This window comes from Polypterus senegalus, chromosome 11 (assembly GCF_016835505.1).
Source record: "Polypterus senegalus isolate Bchr_013 chromosome 11, ASM1683550v1, whole genome shotgun sequence".
Lineage (NCBI taxonomy): Eukaryota > Metazoa > Chordata > Cladistia > Polypteriformes > Polypteridae > Polypterus > Polypterus senegalus.
The window spans coordinates 68,939,681-68,965,490 of NC_053164.1; the positions used below are offsets into that span (position 1 = coordinate 68,939,681).

The window sequence follows — 25,810 nt, forward strand, 5'->3', positions numbered from 1 at the left end:
TTGAAAAAAGAGTAGGACAAACCGAGGTCAGAAATAAAAGGCAAGAAGTAGACAACAAAGTCTTTTCGATTCGCATCATTCTTATGCACAAAACATGGACTTACACAATAATAGACCATACACTATGAGAATCTGTGGTCCCACAACAGTTAAAGCAACGACAAGTTGAATTTCAAAGAATACACAAGTGTATATTTATAATCATGGAGAAGCGATGCAAATTTTAACAGGCAAAAAGAAAGGTAATGTACATATTCCACGAATAACATTACACACCAAAGGAGATTGTGATATGCCATTCGTATTAAAATGTTTACAGTTTACCGTGAGAATAGCTTTTGCTATGATAATAAATCACAGGGACAAACATTAGAAAAAGTTGGATTATTTATTAGAGAAACCAAGCAATATTCACTCATGGGCAGTTATACGCTATGCGTTGTCACAATGTGTCTCCAAAAAATATTGTTTTTAATGAAGCTTTAAAGTAAAAGTGCAAATAATGAAATTGAAACAATTCCAAAGAAAAAAAATTAAAATTGTATATCCGATTAACCAAACACAGGGGTTGGCGAGCGAAGCGAGCAGGGGCTAAGCCCCTAGTTTTAAAATGCAATTGCAAAAGAGATATTCCAATTTCATTTTAATTTTTTCATCATTCCTGCACACAAGCTATGAAAATGAAATTGCAAATTAGGTTACTTCATTTTCTTTTTGCATACAGACTTTAAAATGAAATTGCGAAAAAGAGATTGAATTCTCATCTTCTAATTTTAATTTTAATTTTCATGTTTGCAAAAATACCAACCACGTGCCCTCTGAATCGAATCTGAGCAAGATTAAGCATCATCTTATCGACCGAGTTCACTATTGTTGATATAAAGGGCATATACAGCCCTATATTTCATTATGCAACAAAGTAGCCTTTACTACTACCGTATATCAATTTAAGAAACATACATGAATATGTCATTATGTGCATTTTACGTAGGTAACATTGGAAACTCTTTGCAATGATGTAACTTACATCATGTAAGGCATAGATAAGCAAATCAACTTGCAGTTTTACAGGCCGTCCAGACGCGAATAGCCAACAACACTGGGACATTCGGTTGCTATCTTTACGCCTTTTGTTGCAGACACTGGCCGCTTTGGTCAGTTTGATTTCATCGGTGCTCAGCATTTCCCATGTCAGACACGGCGCTGAGGAAGTCGCTGTGGACAGCAGAAAGAAGGAGAAGCCGAGGGCGGGTAAGCCCGTCACCATCCCCAATGGTATGAGATACAGGGCTAATTGCACGATCTGGCGACGACGGCGAGTGGAACCAGGTGGCGAACCACCAGTTATGCCCTGTGTTGTAACTGGGGCTAAATAACGACATCGCAGCATACAAAGGTTACAGCAGTACACGCCAGCAGCTTCATTCTGCAGGTTTTGATCGATTGCTAGTACAACCATCGGTTTAGACGAGAAGTAGAAAAGCCACACCTAGCGAAATGAAAATATCATAAGAAATTGTGAATAGAATACCCACCTCTTTATGAGCGACATACGTACGCAAAATGAAGCCTAACAGAAAAAGCAGATCTAAAGCTAGGTATAATTTTCATTGAACAAAACGCAAATTTGCAGCAGTTTCGTTTTACATAGTAAAATCTCTTAAACTGTGGACCCGGCTTTTGACTTTTACTTTTGGTTTGCGGAAAAGGGAAATCCCTTTTAGTTCGTCGACGATTTTTTTCTGTTGTCAAGCTAGCGTTGTTTAATGTATACATGTCTTTAGCGTGCAATGTCACTATAAATTAAGTGACGATTAATGTTACTTCTCGTTGGTAATTTCATAGTTTTGCTTAGCCTCGCCACTGAGTGTCGCCGTTTTCGTTAAAATTTAAGACTTTCGATTTCGACTGCAAACACTTCTACCCTGTTAGAAAAGGCTGCTCTCCTGTCTTCCGTCATAACTGGGAGACTTGTTTGGATTGTTGTACCGTCGTCGATCATCAGGACCTATGCGTTTCGTCCTTTTTAAAGTAAGTACAGTATTTTTGTTTGTATTTTGTTTCTTTTCACCTGTTGGAAAAGAAGGTTGCAACAGACTAATCAAATGCCGATCACAAGCTTAAAATAATTTCTTCTTGCCGAATATTTTTGAAACGCAACAGTCTTTTCATATTCAGTATTGTACTGTAGATATGTGATGCCAAGATTTACGTGTATATTGTTTTCTTAGAATTTATATCCATTTTAGAACAAACTCGGTTGCTGATTCATGCTTTTATCGTTCAAATCACAATTGCAACAATAATGATAACGAACAAACATAAAAATGTTTTTACAAAGTCTGGGATATGTTTGTATCATCATCATAATGGGAACGTTTGACAAATACTAATGAAAAGTGTGTCATATGTAACTGCATTCTTGTATTCATTGTCAATTATTTATGAGCACTTCAACCTTAATAAGAAAAAATGGTAAAAGGAAAACCCTTCTTTTAAAGTGTTTAAGTTAGAAGCAGAGCCAGATGCTAAAATGTTGATCATATTTTCATTGGAAATATGTCTGCAGCATTTTATTAATTTATACAAAAATCTGTAATTTTAAAATGTACATTTTATATCCTGAGTTGTTAAAGATCTAACTTTTGATTTTTTTTATTTTAGCTGTATTCTAGGTACCAATTAAAATATTAAAATTTCAATCCATAAAGTTTACATATTGAAATGTGTAAATATGAGCCTTGAATCATAATGCAAAACCTACTAATGTGAACGACTGCAGACGAGGTATACATCAAGCTTGGAACATGCTTTGTTCAACTTAGCTATTTAAAATCACAATATTTTTACTTTCTTAATAACTATAGCACCCTAATAGTATATGTCTAACTAGATGTAAATGTCTTAATTTTTTTCATAGTGTATGCATGACTTTGCATTTTCTTCATATGTGTGTGGGGTTTTGTCCAGGTAATCTAATTTTTCTATGCATCCCAAACACCTGCTGGTTAAGTTGATTGACAATTTTAGATTGATTTGTTGTTTGTAGGTCTTCTGATGGATGTGCACCCCATCCAGTATTGATTTTTGTGTTGCTGCCGAAGCTTCCTGAATTAAGTAGGTTTAGAAAATGGATGCATGGAGGAATGGATTTCATATTTGAGAGTAGCACTGAAACAATTAGGTATATCCTTACTATCAGCACATCTTTTTAGAATATAAACAATAACATATATGTTATTAATGTAAAATTATTTTAAGAATGAGCCAGATAATGGATATATCTGTTCAATTCAAAACTATTTCAATCTGTCCATTTCTTCTCTTGATTAAAGATTGAGTCTATGCAGTATGGTTTTTCTCAGCAAAGTTGTAGTCATTTTATTGACAGCCCCTTGTCTACATTTCTGAAGGTTTTTTAGTTTATTTGAATATGTTTGTTGTTTTAAGTCACATTTGACTTTGTTTGTCTTTTTTCATGCAGCTGTAATCAACATGAGGCAGGTTTTACTTCCTCTGGCATTTATAGGATTGGACATTTTGGCCACACATTTCCTAAGACTTGTATTGCTTTGGGTTCCAGTACCTCTGCTTCAGCATCCCCTTTGTAATATATGGCTGACATCTCTGCTCCGTGGGACACTGTTTACTGTGGCCTTCATTCACATATTCCAGAGGCTACAAGACTGCCCAGCTTGGCTCCAGAAGCAGGATGCTCTTCAAGCATGGATGGTCTTATGCTTGATACCACCCAGTTATGCCACTTTTAAAATGCTCTGTTATGTCTCAAACAATGAAGTGCTTTGGGGCTGGTACTCACTAAAATGGTTAGCTCTAGCATATGTTACTACATCACTTACAGTTGTGTTGTGGAAGAGATATGCCCCTCATTCCAATGATGGAGTTGAAAAGAAAACTGGTGCTTCACTGACAAGGCTGTTGTCTTATATGGTGCCTGACATCAGGAGGTTTGCAGTAGTTATCTTCTTCTTGGTCATTTCATCTCTTGGTAAGTAAATGTTGTTAAATACTCAATGAACACACAAGACACAAATTTTGATGTGTTTCATATCAGTAGTCAGTTTGCATGTAGCTTTGTAAATGAAATAGGAATTTCTAAAAGTGACAGTTAACAGCCTTTCTGTAACATGACAACACTGGAAAGTTTACAGAGCAATTATAAATATTAAAGATGATAGATTCTACAATCATTTTTAAAAGTCAGAAAATAATCTGCTTTTCTAGGTGATTTATTTCTAGCTTATTCTTAGAAACACAAAAATGTTTGTTGTGATGTGCCAAAATACAAACATGTAGGTCACAAAGGGACTTGCTGACCACTTGATTCTCTACTGGCTGCTCAGTGAAATAGATTACTGTATTACTTGTGACATACAGTAGTTTATTCACATGGTTAGAATTAAAAGATGATTTTGTGGAATCACTTATTGCAGCTTGCTATTTTTGTCAGGCCATTTGATTACATTACAAATATTCATTTAGCAGGTAATCATACTGTACATGCCAGATTTATCTTGTAGGATGGAAAATTGTACTTGAGTTCCCAAAGAAGGGCAAAACAAAACTACAATCAAGGTAAAATTATACTTTAATGAACTAATCAGAGTTAGCTCCTGTAAAAATACGTTTTGAAGGTTTTTCAGGTATGGGAGTGGCAACAGCAGAGACCTTTTGAAAATGTAAGCATTTTGGAAGGAATCAAGATTGTTTTAGAAGTTTCATGGAAAAGAAGGAGGAGTTATTTTCATTGCTCTTACATTAAAGCCATATGTACAGTACATATCCTGTTGATTCTGTTTAGTGTGGTTTGAAGTTAGTGTATTAATGGAGTTGTTGTGCACACTATTTTTCAACATGTCTTTTAAAAATGTGTTTGTTTACATTATTGGTAAATGTGAAGCCTGCAACTGGTGTAACAAAACATTTCTTTTAACATAAGGAAGATTATAAGGTATGCACCATCACACCTCTATGTCCACTTTCCTAGCACTATTGGTAGGGTCATTATCATCAAATAAGTAGCCATTTTGAAATTTCAAGTGAATGTCAGCTAGTCAGTGCCTAAATAGCTGCAAGTAAATGCCTATTTCCATCAGTGCAATGAGAGAAATTTACATTACAATCGGCCAATATATAGCTTCTGTTTTTATTTTACTTACAGCCTGACAGTATAAGCTGTCTCTTTCTATCTCCGCCAGGTAATAGTATATAAAATCCAGCAAATGTTCCCATTTTGAAACTGCTTTGCTAATGAAAGCAGAATTGAAAAATATATTAAATAAATACATATACAGTATATATTTCCATTTAATAAAATATAAACTCTTTTTGCATGCCTTATTCACCAACTGTAGTCCTTAAAGCATATACTGTATTTTTCTCTGCAGGATAAAGGAAGGCTACAATTTCCTACTCATAGCTCTGTGTATAAGGAAGGATCTAGCCCTGGATGGGATGCTAGTTTGTTTCAGGATCCACTTATATCAATATAGAGGTGTCATTTAACTTAAAACATCCATCTTTGAAATAAGGGGAAGCAGGATTCCCAGAGAAAACTCATATAAAAACATTTAATAATTCAAACATATTGTAGCCAGGAGTGCAGCATTATAAACATCCCTTTAAGTGGCAGCTGTAAATTGTTTCAATGTGAATATGGATATCTCTGTTAGTGTAGCCTAGAATGGACTGGTTTTGTCTCCTGCCTTTCACTTGTCTTGCCATTATAGGCTCAGATTTTATGCAAAACTCTAACGGAAAAAACAAGTTCAGAAAAATGATGAATGGAAGATGATAGCAGAACACGCACAAAAGCAAAAAAAAACCTATAGGTATTATTACCAACATGTTTAATGATGGATCATATTTTAAGATTTTTCAAATTATTCAGTGTTTATTTTTGTTATCCAAGCAGTGATGGTAATGGGACATTTCTGTCAGTTGTGGTAGTTATATTACAGTTTACATTAACAATATAATATATTTTGTTGTGTTCTCTTTCTGCTTTCTCAAGGTGAAATGGCAATTCCATACTACACAGGTCGTATGACAGACTGGATCATGAGTGAGGAAAATCCTGATGCATTCTTCAGTGCCATTACAGCTATGACGCTTATCACTGTTATGAGGTGATGTCATACCATTTTCATATTGAAATAGTTGATATCTACACTTTGCATAGCACTGTGCAGTTTCATAAAGATCAATGATAATTAAAAGCAAAATGACTGGACACAGGAAGATAGTTTGGCTGCTTAAGTACAACAGTTTGACAATTAATTGAAAAAGTGCCACTGAGTCCAAGGATATCCATGATATCCAGATTTAAAGCAGAAAAATGTATAAAATGGAACATCAGATGGGGTTGAGAACTTAACCTGATTCTGTGAGGCAACATGTGTATTTTAAAATTATATTTTTGGAGTCATACAGTTATATGTTAAAATGCAGAATAAATTGTAATAAAATTTTGTTTTTATTTTTGAATAAATGAAAGAGGCATAAATAGAATGTATCTTGCAATACATATATTAAATCTTATGGGCTTGTTTTATCAAATATTTAGATAATTAAAGGAATAATACTTCTAAAGTAACTTTCCTCGCATTAGCATTGCAATAAGTAATTGAATAGTGTTCTCCATGAGCCGTATATTTACTGTAATGTGTCTAGGTTTAAATTGTTAATCATCTGAATAGTCTGAAGGGTTGTGCTATTATTTTGTTTCAGCGGTATTGGTAAGAACTGGCTTTATAACTTTCCAATACTGTAAAAATAATATATCCCTTGCTTATCTTTTCATTTTAGTGCTGTGTCAGAATTTGTGTGTGATCTTATCTACAATGTAACTATGAGTAAGATCCACATGCGGATCCAGAGTCTGGTCTTCAGGTCTGTCCTACGACAGGAGATTGCCTTCTTTGATACAGCCTCCACTGGTAGGTTTGATGTCAAGGATATAAACTTTATGAACTTTTAAGTCTCTCCCAGGATCCCATTAAGACAATGAAATTTGTAATTTATAGTTCATTTTATTTTTCTGTATAATCTGTAGAAAGAGCAAAAATATAGCTCATTACTTATATATAGTTTTTGTTAATAAGATACAAATCTTTTGTTTTTGATAACACTTGATGTCTTAAAGACTTTTATTATTCTTTCAATAACAGGTGATATAACATCTAGGATTACAACTGACACCAACACAATGAGTGAGTCTCTAAGTGAGAAGCTAAGCCTACTAATGTGGTACTTCATGCGGGTTGTGTGCTTGTCAGGTTTTATGCTCAGCTTGTCATGGAAACTCTCCTGTTCACTGCAATTGGTCTACCCATCATCTGGATCATTCCTGAGTACTCAGGGAAATTTTACCAGGTAACAAATGATAATAATAATGTTCAGAAGTAAAATTAAACATGGCATTTCTAATCTCATTTTTGAGTCACATATGGAATCCTAGGTAACTGAAAGTTTAACTATAAGATTTGAATATAAATTGTGTCCTAATTGTTTTCTTTTGTGTTTTTCAGTATTTGTGTCATAAGTTTAATTATGAGTAAAATATATCTTCTCAACAGAAATTATCTGTAAAAGTGCAGACATCACTGGCAGAAGCTAATAAAGTAGCTACAGAAGTGTTCTCATGCATAAAGACTGTGCGCAGCTTTGCCAATGAGGATGGTGAAGCAAAACGATATAGTGACATGCTGGAAGCGACATACAAGTTGAACAAGATTGAAGCAGTAGCCTATGCTGTTTCCACGTGGACAAACAGTGTAAGAGTCCTTATTTTCCATATGAAGCTTGATACTAGTTGCTAGTATAAAAGAAAAAAACTGTATTTCAGTTTTGCAGTGCACAGAAAAAATATTGATTAGACAAACAGTATATTTACAAATCATCCAACTTTCTTTGTAGTCTGCCACTTCATAAATGTATTCCATTGTATTTAATCAGATGCCTTCTCATAATTCTCAAAGTAGATTGGTGCCTAATTCTGTTTTGCAGACTCTTTTGCCCTAGGATTCATCTGCAATTGTTTGCTTTTTCATTAATCAGCCTTTCCTAAATCAAAGAACACTTTTACTTCCACCTTTACATGGTGTCTTTGTGTTAGTCACTTTTTGACCATCAGATTAATAGTTATGTGATCTCTGTAATTGAGAAGAGTATGGCTGGAGACCTCCATTGGCAGATTCCTCTAAGGCTGCTGTAGCCACAGAACCCTGTGACATCATTCAGGGCCATGTGGCTGGAGATGTGAAGAGGAGAATCTTTGTCCTGAGTGATGTGTGCATGTAAAGGAAGATATAGATGATGAGCATAAATTTATAAATGTGGCTGTATCTCACTAAAAAACTTATTTGGAAGGTGGCAGAAAGCAGAGACAGGAGATTAACAGGGACTTAGAAAAATGTTGGCTTGTACATTTTATGAATTAGTTTTTTTCTGATATAAAAATCATCCAATATCAATTCTGAGGTTCTTAGACTCAGTAGGGAATTTAGTTCTGTAGTTATTTTCTTGATTGCAGCCCTAGTTTAAAAGCTGAATTTTATTAAATGGCTTTTGTTTTGATGATGGGAGTTGTCATTTTGAGGATTACATAATCATGACACAGATCCTGGTTGATAGAGGTGTGGCCTCTAGGGTCTTGATATTGAATAATAATTGGTGATGGGTTTAAAGGTATTCTTGATGTCCATATTGTATGCAAGACTTAAATAAAACACTACTATTTATGATTATCTTTACATTTGATCTCTGAGTCTTGAAATTACTTGTTCCTTGACTTTTATTTTTAATTTGTTATTTGGTTTTTATCACTGCTGTTCTTGAATTTCAGTTTTGATCTTTGCTTTGTTTTTGTTTTTGTTTGTTTCTCCACCTGACATAAGCCTCTGAATGACATTACAGAGTCTTGAGGTTGGAGCAGCCAGACTCGTCTAGTATTAGTTTTTCTGAAATTCTCTGGTCACTTTACTAAAGTGTAGATATTGTAACAAATTCTTATCTTCTGTATTGGTTCCTTTTCATGAGATTATAGTGGTATTTTGTCTGTTTCTTCTGCGTTGCAGTCGTTTAATAATTTTATGGATACTAATAAATCTCTCAACAAGTGGGAGACTTCATGCTTTCCACTCTTGTCTTCTTCCACACTCTTGGTTCTATTCTTTTCAGCATGCTTTTCCTTCTTTCTCTTCAGTTAATATTTTTCTTTGTCTGTCCTAGACTGTCATTGTCCCTTCACTTTATCCACTTTTCCTTGTCAATGGATTCCTTATCTTGCTCATTTTATCACATTGTTCATTCTATTTTTCTCTTTTCATTTGCAAAAGTTTGCATTAGTCTTTTATCTTTTAGACTGCTCTGTGGCTTGATACTTCAACTTTTATCACCATTTCATGACTTTTACAAACTTCACTAGTCACTTATGACTTGGATATTAGTTGTCTGTGAATACTATTTTTAGTTTGTTTCTTGGTCAAGGTTTTACTAAATTTTTGATTGATTTATAAGTTAGATTTGTTTTATAAATACTTTACCTCATTTTTATTTTCTGTGATATTGGCAGAACTATTTTGATAATGTACTGAAAGAAACAGGACTGAACAATAATATGATACAGAAAATGTATAAACATTTTAAACTCCTAGAAAATAATAATCATGTGGAAGGTCAATTTTCAATTGCATCATTTCAGTCTAGAGGGCTGCATGTTATGTTTTTAACTACTTCTGCCTGCATTGTAAACATACAATCTGGGTTACTTAAACACTTCAGTCCTGTCCATATCATCAGAATTTCCTTTCTCTTTCTGTGAAGCAGTACATTGGACTCTGTAATACTAGCAGGACAGAACATATGCCTTTAAATGTCAATGAAATTCAGTAAAACACTTTGTCTGAAACAGTTATCATATAATCAAATTATTTTACAGGAACCATATCTTTATTTTATAATACATTTAAGTCACATGATATTTCTGTGTTTATTGCAACATTAGTTTAACTTTTTTCAGTGTCACAAGTGAGGTAGCTCAGTTACAGCTTAAAGCATGTTAAAGAAAATATCAGTGCAACTAAACAGCAGCTGTTTTTTCTCTTATTAACATCAGACAACAACTTTTGAAAATTATTACCATATGACTGATTTTATTTTTTATTTTACTTTTACTTTTAAAAGCCTTTCAGCATTAGGGAAACGTTTAGCTGCCTTTGGTAACTCACTCTTCTCAGTGATTGACATACTGCTACTGGCTTGTCTTGCTCTCCACTTTCTCATTGGTTGCTGTGTTGGTAGGACTGCTGAAAACAACCGCAGTTTAAAAATAATGTTTGAGATTTATAGATCAGGAGGAAGAAAAATAAAGACTGATTATTTTATGCTTCCATCTTCTTTTCAATCTCATCTACCCTGATTTGCAAAGAATTAAGTTGGCTACCATGGGAAGGCTGATCTCTACTTTAGTCCATTTGTGCATGCACATACAGCCAGAACTACCTGGCAAATTCTAGTCAATGCAGCATTTTGCAATAACACACAAAATTCCAATCAAGTGAAGGGTTAATATACTGTACATGGTTTTGTTAGCTAATTATCTAACAACAGAAAATAAATGAAATTTTAACTGTTATAGTCAATGGGGTAGTTAGCAAGCAAGATTTTTACTTTGTGATGTGTTGGCCCAAAGCAAGTGGTGAAAAAGTACTACAACATTGAAAAGGATAGAGTAAATGTTTTAATAACAGTATTTTATAGCCAACTTATTACATTCAAGCTATTTAAAAGAAATGTTAAGTTAAATATTAAGTATATGAATATCATAGCATTTTTGTAATCAACTTTGTTTGTTCATGTGTATGTTCATTTTCATTTATTTAGCTTAAAATAAAGTGCAAGTCTTAGTGGATTCTTCTGATTTTTCGTGCATTCACTTGGATTGTATTTTAAATTGAAAAGTCTTTTTTTGTATCATAAAGTATTATTTACTTTACATAGTAGAACTGGACAGTATAGCCATAAATGTTGTCAGCTTAATATGAAGAATAATAGATAATTATTCTATTCATTTCCTCATGTTTAATTTTAATTCAGAACAGCATTTTGACAAAACCAAGGTTTTAATATTATGGTGTAATACACATCATCAAATAAGTTATTTTCAGAATTAAACAATAAGGAAAATAAATGAAATACATTTAAAAACTACATTTTTGAAGTGGAAAAAATAAATGTGGTACAGGTTATTTGCCTAATATAATGAACCACAGGGTTATTTTTTCATTTGTTTGTCAGCTGTCTCTGGGTTTAGGATGCTGTGTACAAGGAAACTAGGTTGCCAATTGGGCTGAAAACACTATCTGAGGAGGAGCTGGTGGCATGGATGCACAAGCACTGTTTGGCCAGAAGAATCAGTCTGGGAAGGAATGCTTTGTGGATCTTCCAATGGGGTCAAAATATAGTCAAATACAGTATGAATGATAAATGATAGAAACATGATTGGGTTTAAACTGAAAAATACTTAATTTAGTATGAATCAATATAAATGAACTTATCAACCCTGCACAGTGATTTCACACTATTGAGCAATAAAAATTATTTTGAACTTAGAAGTAAAATATAATATGAATTTATGCAACTATTGTGTTCTAGCATATAGGTTGTCATGATGTGAAACAGAATTCTAAACATATCAATGGGTAACAACAATAAAATGGTCATTCTAATATTTTATCTCCTTTTTTTTGCACTTTGACAGTGTAGAGCCTTTTTGGGGAATTATTAAATCACATCTGTTCTTTTCCAGCTATCCAGTTTGGCACTTAAAGTATGCATCTTATACTATGGAGCTAAGCTTGTGACATCAGATGATGTCAGCAGTGGAGACTTGGTTGCATTTGTACTGTATGAACTCCAGTTCACTTCTGCTATTGAGGTAACTTTCTGATTAAGGGACGTGCTTTTTTCATGCTCAAATTTTGAAACGAATCTTGAAAATATTGTCATTCTGGCTTGTGGAGAATCATTTTTTTTATCATATTAGGAAAATTCTGCTGCAAATTTAAAAAGTGCATAAGACTTTTGGTGAAATCTAACCATTTATCCATTATCAATGCAGCATACTCCAGGAAAATCACATGTGAGACAAAACCTACTTAAGGACATGACAGCAGCCTATTGCAATACATGCTCAAACATACATCCACACTTACTCAAGCAGGGCTAATAAACACTCACCAAATAATCTGTTTTTTCACATCTGTTGTATGTGGTTATAAAGGAATACTTTGGTGGAGGCATACAAACACATGGAGAATATAAACACTCCATGGAGATGGTGGCAAGCTTATAATTTAAGCACAGGATGCTGGATCTATGAAGCAGCAGTTCTGATCATGGTGACTTTGTGTCAATTTGATCAAATCGATCTCATAATAAGTTAGATTGATAATACTGATGTAACTCTTCTTATAGAAAAGTAGCTGGTAAACAAGAGGAAAAATCATTGCATGTTTAAATAGTTTAACTGTCATTAGAATCCCAGATATTGCGCTGATTATGTTTGTTTTTTTCTTTTTTTCCAAAGGTGTTGATTTCTTATTACCCTCATGTAAAGAAAGCAGTTGGGGCTTCAGAGAAAATTTTTGAGTACATGGATCGAAAACCTGCTATGACTACTCCAGGCACGCTTGCTCCTAATTCTTTGAAAGGTCACATTTTATTCAATAATGTCAGTTTTGCCTATCCAGGAAGACCTGATACAATGGTACTTAAGGTTAGTGACAAATGTTTATTTTCTACTGGATACTGCTAACTGGAGTTTTTGTTTTCTTTTCCTTCACTGTCGACTGTCCATAGCTGAACAATTAATTAATGGGCAGGTAAGTGTCGGGCTCCATTTATGTTAACTAACTTTAAACCACTTTCTTTCCTGTCTGCTTAAACAAATCTGTATCTTTATGTAAATATAATTTGTAAAATTTACATCTGCACTCGGTGAACAACAACATTTATTTATATAGCACATTTTCATACAAAAATGTAGCTCAAAGTGAAGAACATTATACCAAAATAAACTGAATTGAACTGAATAGTGACAATTAAAGTTTGGCTGTGGCCTTTATTAAACTGATGGAGATTTCAAAAGAATATTTAATTTTATACAAAATACCATTCATCAGTTTTACTGTATTACTTTCATTTTATTTAAAAATACTGCTCTGTAATGTGTATCTGTACACTAATAAATGGTAAAGTAACTGTACATCCATCAAAGACGTTCCTACTTTTTGCAGCATGTAGCGTTCATCTTTGAAAGTGTATTGAATTCACTTGCCTGTTGGTTTTTTAACTTTACTTATAGGACATATCCCTGGAACTGAAACCCAGGTGAGATTACAGCCCTTGTTGGGCCTTCAGGATCTGGAAAGACTACATGTGTCTCATTGCTAGAACGATTTTATGAGCCACAGACTGGAGAAATTCTGTTGGATGGAGTTTCTATTCAGGAATATGAGCATAAGTATTTACATAGGAAGGTGAGATTTAAAGTTGTGATGATTGTGTAGTCAGAGTTTGACTTTAAAGATTTGCATTCTAAACAGCGATAATACTTACAGACACATTATGCTTGTAAAGCTGGTTACTGTATTTCAGTTTTGTCAATAAATATATAAGGTGCAGTATGCATAGTTTGTAAAATGCTGCATTCTTTTTAAATGGAAAATAACTTTGTCTAAAGAAGAGATTACCCTTTAATTACCATTTAATATATTACTAGATAGTTTTTGTTTTTTACTTTCTCTGAAGCTAAATGGTATATTTTTAAATGTATAGTATGAAACACTCAAACCTGTGGTTCTTGCGCTTCTTACAAAACACTGCACCACAGGTAACTCTGCTGAGGCAGAGGGGACTGGGCGGTCTCTTGGTCTGGAACCCCTACAGATTTTATTTTTTCTCCAGCTTTTGGAGTTTTTTTCTTTTTCTGTCCACCCTGGCCATCGGACCTTACTTATTCTATGTTAATTAATGTTGACTTATGTTTATTTTTATTGTGTCTTCTATTTTTCTATTCATTTTGTAAAGCACTTTGAGCTACATTTTTTGTAGGAAAATGTGCTATATAAATAAAATAAATGTTGATTGATTGAGGCTGTAACCAACTTTGCCATGCCCTAATGTTGTGTATAATTGTCTTTTGTATTTGGAGTGTATGACTTGTGTTTACAATGAAAATGATCAGTTGGCTGTGCAAATTTCCCTCATCGAATGTGAATGAACTGTTTTTTCTTGTCAACCATGTTGCATGGAAATGCAACCACTTACCATGTGGAGGACCAGAAACCCAATGATATGGGTATGTTGGGTAGCCTGTCTCTCCACTTATTTGGTTAACTGTATCTTTCTTTTGGGCTCAGTGTATGACTTGCCTTTGTGATGAAAATAATCGGTCAGCCTGTGTAATGTGTTTCACTCTTAGTAATTGTTACCGTGGCTCTTTTCCTTTTAGCAATGCCCCATGCCACTGTTTTTTCCTGTCAACAATTTCACGTGGTAGCTCTGTCGTTTGCCTTGAGAAGGGCTTGAAGCCCAATTACATGGCCAAGGTAGCCCACTCCTCCAATTTTGTGTCATGTTATGCTTACCACATCATAAGCTCTTGATTAAGACCAAGATCAGCACTCACGGCCTAGTGGTTTGTGTTTGTCAGATGGAGGACTGTCAGTATTTTATATGTATAGCTTGCTGTAAGGAGTTATAGTAGTACATATTGTGATTGATAAAGTGACACAGTGCACTGCACTACTTCCTTGTGGATTCAGTGTCCTGAGTTTGAATCTCAATCATTGTTTGTAAGGAGTTTCCACATTCTCCCCATGTTTGTGTGAGTTTATCTCAGGGTACCCTGATTTTTTTCCCATATCCTCAAAGACGTAGTGGTTAGGTTGATTAGCGACAATTCCTAACTGATAATGTGTGTGTGTCTGAGGGTATGTCTCTGTGTATGTGTCCAGAAGTGGACTGGCATCCTATCTGGGCCTATTTCTTGCTTTGTGCCCTATGCAACTGAGATATATTCTGAATACCCTTGACCCTGAATTGGATTAAGAGAATTAGAGAGTGTCATGTTATTTTAGTATGTTTGAATTTCCTGTCTTAGTAATCATTCAGTCTGCCAGTTTCTAATACAGTATTCTCAGAAAGTGGTCTTCATGAAATAAAACAAAATTCTAATTGCACTGTTTAATCCAGATATTAGTGTTAATATGGTGGCGCAGTAGTAGCGCTGCTGCCTTGCAGTAAGGAGACCTGGGTTCGCTTCCTGGTCCTCCCTGCATGAAGTTTGTATGTTCTCCCCTGTCTGCAGGGTTTCCTTCTGGTGTTCCAGTTTTCCTCCCACAGTTTAAAGACATGCAGGTTAGTTGCAGTAGAGGTCCTAAATTGTCCCTAGTGTGTGCTTGGTGTGTGGGTGTGTGTGTGCATGCCCTGCGGTGGGCTGGTGCCCTGCCCGGGGTTTGTTTCCTGCCTTGTGCCATGTGCTGGCTGGGATTGGCTCCAGCAGACCCCCGTGACCTTGTGTTAGGATACAGCGGGTTGGATGATGACTGACTGACTGATGATAGTTGTCAAGGTGTAATCTTCATCATGCAACAGGTAGAACATAAAATTTGTCAGTCTTAATAAATGGACAGAGAAGGCACAAGATGAGTATAAAGTGGCAATGCAAGAGGCAGTAAAGAAATATCAAAAACTGCAGAACAAAACCTAAAAAACTCTGCAGCTCCTTAATCTCTGACATAAAAGAGGGTCTTCTTGATTTACAGGATCAGACTGACAATCCAAAAAGACATTTTTATATTTTGCTGCATTTGGTTTCCCCAGATATAAGAGTTATTGTTCCTCTTATAGCAGTTGCACCTAGTCAAACTACTGGTCACAAGTCCGTCTCTGCTCCCAGGTACTTCTGACTACCTCATGGGATATGCTATTTTTCAAGAACTGGTTAATCAAAGGAAATAATGGGTATACATTTTAATATCAAAACTTCTTAAAGGTGTAAGCATTTTTCAGGATGATAATAATAATAATACATTTTTTATATAGTACCATGAGCTCTATAAAAAAGTTTTTCTTTTACTTTTGCATTAAATTAGATTAAGTAATTCTTTACGTTGACATTTTATTTTAAATGTATATTCTCAAAGTTTTTGCCAAGTAAAATATGCTTTTGAGTTCAAATTATTTGTGTGGAAATAAGTAGATTTCCTTGTCATTTTATGCTTTCTTCTGCAGGTATTAGTGGTTGTGTGATCACAAGCTTAAAATAAAATCTTCTGGTAGGTTTTACTCTGTGTTAGACTTTTTGGCTTAATTCAGATCTGCCAGAGTTCTTCCACATTTGAAAGTATGCCTATGACCTTATGATTTATGGGCTTACTGTATATCATCCTGAATCTCAGATATTGCCAAAAGCCAGTCTACAGTTTTATTATGAAATATACTGTGCTTTGAAAAAATACTTAAATCTTTAAGAACTTTTAAATTAATCTGGATTAAAAATGATACACCCAAATATTTGTCCAAATTACTTACAGTAGTTGTGTATGTGATGACTATTGCCTATTTATTTGTTCAGATTGCACTGGTGAGCCAGGAACCAATGCTTTTTGCTCGCTCAGTAGAAGAAAATATTGCATATGGCCTAGGAAAGCCATGCCAAGAAGATGTGAAGAATGCTGCAAAACTGGCAAATGCTCATGAATTTATATCCGAACTTAAAGAGGGATACAATACAGGTGAGCACAGAACATGTACGCTGTCTTGTTCCATGTCAAAGTTCTGTGCTCATATTTGTTACATATTTGAAAATATAGATGCTGGAGAGAAAGGGGGGCAGCTCTCTGGAGGACAAAAGCAACGTGTAGCCATTGCCAGAGCTCTTCTTCGAGATCCAAGTGTGCTTATTCTGGATGATGCTACCAGTTCACTGGACACAGAAAGTGAGCACATGGTAAGTACAGGAGAAAAAAAATGATGTAAGTAATAATGTGCATTTTAATTTGATGAGCTAAGGGATCAACTTCATAGCATCCAAAGGCTTGTCCAAAAGTATCTGTAAAGGATATAAACGTTTGGTGGGCCTAGGTCACTCCACATATTAGCTTAATGTGAACACCAAGACATTGTGATGTCCTTTAACAAAAAACGTAACCCAGAGTCACCTAGGCTTTTACATTTTGCACTTGGTTAGGGCTTAAATAATAGCTGGTATGATAGGAAGTAACACAATGATACATGAATACTAAAAAAATCCTATATTTTAACTCTGTCTATTCACCTCATATTGTTAATATCTTTTCGAGTGACTTATACCTTCAAACAAACAAGTTATCAGTTTTCTCTACAGGATTCTTGTCAAAATGTACAAATTAAGTGTGGTAATAAAATTCAATAATTTTTGTTAACAGTTCAGTAACATAAGTGACAGGTCATAAGAGACAGAAGAGGTTAACAATATACCAGCATCTATGAAAATACTCAAACCATATTAAAACATCTGTATAATATAGAGTGGTGTACTAAATGATTAAAAAACAGTTTTTCTTATTAAACGACATTCACATATTTTTGTAACATCATATTTAATAACTAAAAATGCAACAGTAACAACAAACATTGACAAATGGAGAAACGTATAATAAAATAAGTTTAACACAGTATAACATTTTGCTTAGTTTTAAAATAAGTCCGTTTTTAAAGACATTAAAAATGTTTTTTTTAATGAAGGACTGTCATTCTGGCCATGGATGGTTCCTGTCTTGCACCCAACGTTGTCATTTTAGGCTGTGGCTTCCTGTGACCCTGAGTTTAGTCAAATGGGTTCAGTTAATGGACAGATTAAAATAATGAAAAGTACAAATTATTGGGAGCAAATAAAAGGTACATTCTTATGTTAAATATAAAAATATTCTCATCCTAGAAAACACTGGGCTGTTACCTTAATTTGTGTCATATTCAGATTTATGTAACATGATCACAAAATATAAAATAGGGCAGCATCAATCCATTTTACATTTATAACATTTCCGTTATATTTCATAAGAAATTTAGGGATCAGTAAGATAAAAATTACCCTGTTTTAAAAAGTAATATTCATGAAGTAGTGGGTGGCGCAGTGGTAGCGCTGCTGCCTCACAGTAAGGAGACTAGGGTTCATGTCCAGGGTCCTCCCTGCATAAAGTTTGCATGTTCTCCCCGTGTCTGCGTGGGCTTCCTCCAGGTGGTCTGGATTCTTCCCACAGTCCAAGACATGCAGGTTAGGTGGTTTGGCAATTCTAAATTCGCCCTAGTGTGTGTGTCCTGCGGTGGGTTTGCACCCTGCCCGGGATTGGTTTGTGCCCTGTGTTGGCTGGGATTGGCTCCGTGACCCTGTGTTTGGAATCAGTGGGTTCAAAATGTAAGGATGAATATTCATGAAGTATAGCTGAGTTTATACTCAGTAAAGCCTGTTATGTTGCAGTATTTTATCTAAATTATGAAATACCCAGAGTGGGGGTGTGTAAAAGCAAGTCAGTACGTGAAATTACATTTTTTCTTTTTCCTTCCAAATGTGTTTATAACCCAAGGAGAGCCATTCACGACACACAACCCACTGGCAGCAACCAACCCAATGACTGACAAACACTGAAAGTATAGTACATCTTTTTGTCTCATCTTGGATTGTGTTTAGACATGTTACATTTACAAAAGGCAATTTTCCTTTGTTTTTAGTCTGGACCCTTTTCTAAGAAATGTGTTACTAAAACCAGTGTATTGCTAAACTCTTAAAGATCAATGTTTTCTTTCTTTCTTTCTTTCTAAACCCAACCCCACAAAATCAACTTAAAATACCCAAGCCTAAATATCTGTAACCGTTTTAGTAAATTTCTATTGCAAACTTGCACACAAAACAAAACAGAACATATTCAAACACATGATTTTCTTATCATTAACATGATTTGTGATGTTATACTTGACAATCTACAAAGTGTGATTTGGCCAGCCAGACAGTGGTGGCATGATGCACTTGGCCAAGCATGCATACATTTTACTGCCTCCACCATATGTGAAAATAAAATAAATTTTTAAAAAGTTTAAGTTTAAATTAAGTTCACAATATCAATCAATGGTCAGAGTTAAGCACTTTTGAAGCTATAAAAGGACATAAAAATGAAAATAATAAACCACACTGTGAATTAACTGATGGAGCCCAGCCATGATCGATCAGAATGAAGCCCAATTTTTCTGTGAAGCAGTTGCTGTTTTTCCAGAATGTATAAGAGAACAAAACAGTGCTTTTGAGTGAGTAAAAGTAATTAGTCCTTTTTTTGGGTGGCACTGTAGCAGTGCTGCTGCCTCACATTAAGGACATCTGGGTTTGTGACCTGGGTCCTCCCTGAATGAAGTTTGCGTGTTCTCAGTGTTTCTGCATGGGTTTCCTCCAGGTGCTCTGGTTTCCTCCCACAGTCCAAAGACCTGCAGGTTAGGTGGATTGGTGATGCAAAATTGGCCCTAATTTGTGGTTGGGGTATGTGTGTGTTCACCCTGTGATGGTCTGGCATAGTGTCCAGGGTTTGTTCCTGCCCTGTGCTCTATGCAAGCTAGACAGGCACCAGCACTACCTCCCAGACCCAGTTCAGGACTAACTGCATTAGAAAATGATTGACTGACTTTCTTTTGGTGGTAGACATTTATTTAACTACGGTGGGCTGGCTCCCTGCCTGAGATTTGTTCCTGCCTTGTGCCCTGTGCTGGCTGGGATTGGCTCCAGCAGACCCCGTGACCCTGTGTTAGGATATGGCGGGTTGGACAATGACTGACTGACATTTATTTAAACCCATTGTATACTGAAGCAGCACTAATTTTAGGCATTGATACAAATCCACATTTGAGATTTTTAGCAGTTTTAGCTTTGAATGAATAAACTTTAAGTCATCTTTGTAACATTACCAAATACAATTATTGATGATTACCCTTTGATATGGAGTTCTGCTGTAATATCTAACACACTAGCAGCACCAAGCACTTTAGCGCATAAAACAATAAGCAGCTCAAGTGAGCTAATAATATTTGCCTCTGTAAAGAACAAATACTGTTTACACAAAAGTACTTAGTTACATAGTACTTCTAATACATCCAACTGATGCCCAGCGAGGCTGGGTAACACAGTTAGTCTATAAGTATTTTAGAAATATCCCAGGCAAATGATTAATGCATGGCTGGATGGATCATTATTGAGAAAGTTTTTCTTATTTTGTTCTTGCCTATTGCAGGTGCAGTCAGCCATCTTCAATAGAAGACAAAATTGCTCTATTCTAGTGATTGCTCATAGACTGAGCACAGTGGAGAAAGCGGATAGAATAATTGTGCTGGAGGATGGCAGGGTGGTGGAACAAGGAACACACAAAGAGTTGCTGCAAAACCAAGGCACATATTATCTGCTCATCCAGAAGATGATGAAAGGTTTTGACCGCAGTGGCAACCAGGAGTCCGAGTGTGAATAGAAATTCAGACAAATGACGGGAAAAGCACTTAGGATAAGAATTGGACTAATCTTTCCTTATATAAAAGACTTAATGTTTTATCCAATACAAAGAAAAGACATTTCATCACAGTATTGTGGTGCAGAAGTGAGAAAACAAGTTCTGTGCTTATTTTAATTATTTTATGTTATGGGATAAAGTTATTTTAGTGTGAAGTTACCTGCACATTGTTGCTACCTAAGGTGTAATTTAAAAATGATTCTAGCACTGTAAAAATAATAGTATTGACAAAGAGCACAAGTTTGGTTATTTATAAAAGCTGATTCTAAACTGTTTATTTATCACTGCAGACCTATTATCCAATTTAAAACTCAATTTCCTCACATATTCAAAGTTTTCTAACCAATTTTGTTACCATACTGAAAATTTAAAATGTATGTTTCTTTCAGTAAGATTTTATTTTATTCATTCAGTGAACACCAGGTGAGGTCCAGTTTAACAGAGAGTGATTATTAGACATGTCTGTAAAGCAATTTTGGTCTACTCATTAACCTAATAAGATTGTTTGCTTTAATTCATACCTTCAAGATTACCAGTGCAGACTTAGTTTACTGTAATGCTGACAAATCAATATAGAACTTTCAGAGGGAAAAAAGTCCCAGTTTATTAAGCAAGTTACACTAACTGAATACTGTGTTTGAGGCTCTAGTGGGGCATCTGTGCATAAAAATATTGTTTATTTCCATAATAAGTAATTTTTGTGTTATTGTGTTGGGGTATTACATATTTTCTGACTTGCTAAAATGCTAAACCCTATTTTCAGACCAAAACCGTCAACTGCGAACTCAGTTACTGAATCTTGACTCTTTTGTCAAAACTTTAAACAGTCATCTGGTTTGACTCAATTTGCAAATCTGTTTCATTCTGTTTACAAAACTACAAACACATTCTTATTCAGAAAATATTGTTGTCATTGGTAACACACTGTGCTACTCAAAATTATTCACGCATGTGTCTAATCAGTGATATTATATGTTGGGCCCAATCAATTAACAGGATATAGGCCAGTTTAAATGCAAGTGGCAAGTGTGAATTGAAGAGGAAGGGGAGTGTGTGTGTAAAGGAGGGGAAGACGAGAAGGAAAAGCAAAAGCAAGAGCTGTGATTCCAGATAAAATTAGAGCAGTAATAATAGATCATGCTCTGGTTCATGGCATGACTATGAGAGAAACAGGCCAATGTGTGCAGGTGAATTTAAGCAGATTCTCAGTAGTCTGGACATTCAGAAAAGAAAACTTGTATTATATGTCTTTGGTACATGAAGTACTGTAAATGTAAACAGCTGAATGCCTCAGTAAATCACTCTACCCAATACACTAGAAAAGATACAGAAAACAGTCTTTCTTACAGTGCTATACTATATCTGTGAAGTGTGAATCTTACAAATACAGTATTACAGTATGAACACATCAAACAAAATGTTCTTTTCTTGCAGAATTGAAAGATGGCCACACAAGGGTGGAGGGATATGCAGACTCTCATTATTCATATTGTGCTTCAATATAGTGTAATTCACCTGTGTGAAATACAACAGCACATTATTAAAGACAATAGTCATTTTAAAGAAGTCAAGTGTGCACCTTGGCACAAATGACCATATCCTGCAACGCAACCATACCCGGATAAAACAAGCCTAATGAGTGCAATTTGAGCAACAATATCAATATGTGCAAACTTAAAGTATTACTACAGTATATACTGTTCTGCATTTAAAGGAGAACATGCATACAGAAACATGAAGGCTGTCATGCTACTGCACTTACAAGACTACTCATTTTGCTCTATTTAGAGAATGTTTGAACTGGATTCCATGGAGAGGCTTCATGAATGCATTTTCTTGGATGAAGCTGGGTTTAATATGATGAAAATGAGAAGGAGAGGTTTCAACATAACTGGTGAATGTACAATATAAAGATGTGCCCGCCAGTGTGGTGGCAACGTGACGCTATGTGCAGCCATCAGCAACTGTGATGTTCTCCACTTTACATTAGGGCCATACAACACTGAACAGTGCCTGATGGGGAATCATGCGCAGGCAGAGCATCCTGTGTATATTGTTATTTTGGTTAATGTGGGCTGTCACCCTGGTCCATGAATATGTGAATCAGTGTTTTATAAATGTTTGTCTTCCAACTGTACTCTCCTTTCCTAAACCTCATAGAAGAATTTTTCTCAGCATGGTAATGGAAAGTATATGACTGAAACCTCTACACCTAGGAAAATCAACTCCAGTCAATGGATGTGGTATGTAATAATGTAAGAGTGGAATCTGTGTAATGCTGGATTCAGCTTGCCAAAGGATTCTTTCCCCATTGTCTAGCAAGGGAAACCCTTCCCTTTCACGTAAATCAAGTTCTGTGGCCTGACCTAACCCCGAGGCCTGATAATGAGCCAGAATTATTGATTACAGTTTTTCCGATTGCTTACAAATTAAATTTAAATCCTTCCCACAATCACGAAAACCTGACACTCAAGGAGCAAAACACCAGACCAGATTTGCATAAATATAAGCACATTGTCGGCTTCACACTTTTGCAAAACACTAAACACACTTGTGCACAAAGAAGAAGACAGCCAAATCTGTCTAATGAAATTTGTGCTACATTTGTGGACCATGCAATAAACCACAGACTAACACTGAGGGAGGATGGACTGAGAGTATTTAATTACTAATACCAGACACATTAAGAAAATGTATGTACATTGCAAGTCTATCACAGTCAAGTCAGTAAATGTTTACTATTTAAAGAACCAAAACTGTAAAAGGAGCATTTAAAATGCTAGAGTAGGCATTGTGTGATAAAGTCCTGTACTGAAGAAGGATTTTAACTTGCCCAACCCCAAGCACATCAAAACAATGTAAAATGGGAAAGGGAATTTAACCCACTTAATTAACTATCAGTTTTCCTTCTTCAGTGTCGGTAACAAATTAAATTGTTTGGTAAGGCTCTTACTTTATTTTCCTTTCCTTTCACTGTAGGAGTAGGTCTCTAGCCGTTAGACTTATATCTTGGCACAGATACCAAGTCTTTAAAGATGGTGTCCAATGTTGTCTGCAGTTTTGTTATTGTTGCTGCTCTTGGTTCTTGTGGAAAATTCTTCTTCCATTATTGTGCTCTTTGTGACGTGGTTTTTGCTCATGGTATGCTGTGCTTTTCTCAGTTAGGCTCTTTGCTGTGTCCTCTGCAGCTTCACAGGGACAAGCTTTTCTCTTTTTTGCTCAAGAGTTTAGATGCCGAAGTTTCCTTCTTGAAGTAATGGCTGCTTCTCAATCTTCCCAGTCACTGGGACAAAGGTTGGCTTGGCAGAATGGACCTCAGCTTTCAGGTACACAAAGAGAAGAGATTTTCAGCTTTTATCTCCCAAAGAGAGAGTAACTCGTCAGCTTTTAGGTTTCAGAGAGTGTCTCTTCATTTCAGAGTTGAGTGCAACTATTTTTAAAGGAGGGTGTAAACCTTGGTGACTGGATCAAAGTTGCTTCTAGCAGCAAAATCAATGCCTGCTCATAGATGTGTTTTGTCCTTCAATTTTACTTATCCTTGAGTTATAGGTATTGCTGGCTGCAGTTAGACCCATCTTTCTCTAATCAAAGCCACACATAAGGTAGTAGTGTCTGTGTGGATACCCATTATCATCTGGCACATGTGACAATGTATACCCGGTCAGGCGCAGGTTCTGGCACTTGAGTAATCAAGTAATGATATGATTGTGATACAATGAATACTACAGGCCATATTAAAAACTGATGGTTCAGGTAGTTACCTTACCAACAAGCCAGTCACCACAAACAGAGCCATTACATCTGTCAAAATTACTGTGCTTCAAAATAAATAATTCATGGGTTGATCCAGACAAACAGCCATGACATTTGTCTTATCTTGGCATCACAGATGACCTTTGTGTTAATGGAACATACATATAGTTGAAATGATTCTACAGATTTGTCAGTTGCACATTCAAATTGTGAATCTCCCATTCTACCTCAACCCAAAGGTGTTGTATTGGATAAAAATCTAGTAACTGGGAAGGCCACAGAAGAGCACTGAATTCATTTTGCATGTTTATATGTACTTGATAACCCAATTATTCACAGAAACCTTATTTCTAAAATGCCATATAAATCCTTATTCTGATTAGAGAAATCAGGTTATTGGCCTCTGAGAAACCTGATATGTAGCAGAGGGAGATTTATCTGTGAAAAACAAATATGAGACCATGAAAACTCTTAAACAGGTTACTGTTAAGAACTGTGCAGTCTGCACATGTCCATTGCACTTTACCTTCACTTTCAGCAGCCATGGGTAGAAGCGTACACAAAATGCATTTCCAGAGGCAAATTTTCAGGTGATTGCATTATTCGTTCTCTGAAATAATGTATCTCAATATTTCATAAGTTGTTACATTTATGTTAATGAGCAGAACGTACAGTGCTAAGCTTAACAACACAATCTCGAGGGAAGTAAGGTATACATGTTACAGTAATGTGTGTTAAGTAGTCATATTACTTTTAATGTAACAACCTAATGCATATATTATTAAAGTAATGATATATGAATTATTATTATTCCAGCAGCACTGAGTCTAAGGCAAGAAGCACATGTGCAGCACAGTACTATTTTTTTACAGGGCTCAATCGCAGAGCCAATCAGAACAGAACAGAGTTTGTTGGGTGCAATCCAGTAACAGAAACCGTAAACCTATACATAAAATCTAAATTTGACTGAACATATTTATAAAACAAAAGAAAATCTTCACAGGCATCATGCTTATTTTAGAATTCACAGTGACCAATGATGACATTTAGCTCCTTTTGCCCAGTTTATTGATGATGGAGCATTTTACCAAAAGAGAACTCCAGAAGATTACTTGTGCAATAATGCAGATTATCAAGAAACCAGGTTTCTGTTTTAACTGGTAACCTTAACCTGATTATGTGTGTGCATGTAAACGTGCTGTTTGTCAAGTTCATGAAAACAGTTTGAGATGAATTTCACTTTGTGACATGGTGCATTATCATGCTGGAAGTAGTTATTAAAAATAGGTAAATTTTGGCTATTAACGGATATACATTGTTAGCAAAAATGCTCAAATAGACATTAGATAGATATTCAAGCAATGATTGACTGATAGTAACAGGTTCAAAATGTACCAAGAAAACATTTTGAAACCATTACACCACTACCACCATTGTAGACTGTTGAC

General features: G+C 35.4%; 1 protein-coding gene across 1 annotated transcript; it reads left to right on the plus strand.

Moving 5' to 3' along the window:
* The first annotated feature begins 1,088 nt into the window (after positions 1–1,088).
* Positions 1,089–21,297, plus strand: tap1 (transporter 1, ATP-binding cassette, sub-family B (MDR/TAP)). The gene is given in 14 exon segments (XM_039768949.1): positions 1,089–2,031; positions 3,485–4,009; positions 6,035–6,149; positions 6,829–6,959; positions 7,191–7,328; positions 7,331–7,395; positions 7,599–7,796; positions 11,831–11,959; positions 12,611–12,799; positions 13,388–13,408; positions 13,410–13,562; positions 16,664–16,823; positions 16,902–17,038; positions 20,340–21,297. Coding segments are annotated over 13 exon segments (2,181 nt in total). The 5' UTR covers positions 1,089–2,031; positions 3,485–3,495; the 3' UTR covers positions 20,571–21,297.
* The last annotated feature ends 4,513 nt before the right edge of the window (positions 21,298–25,810 follow it).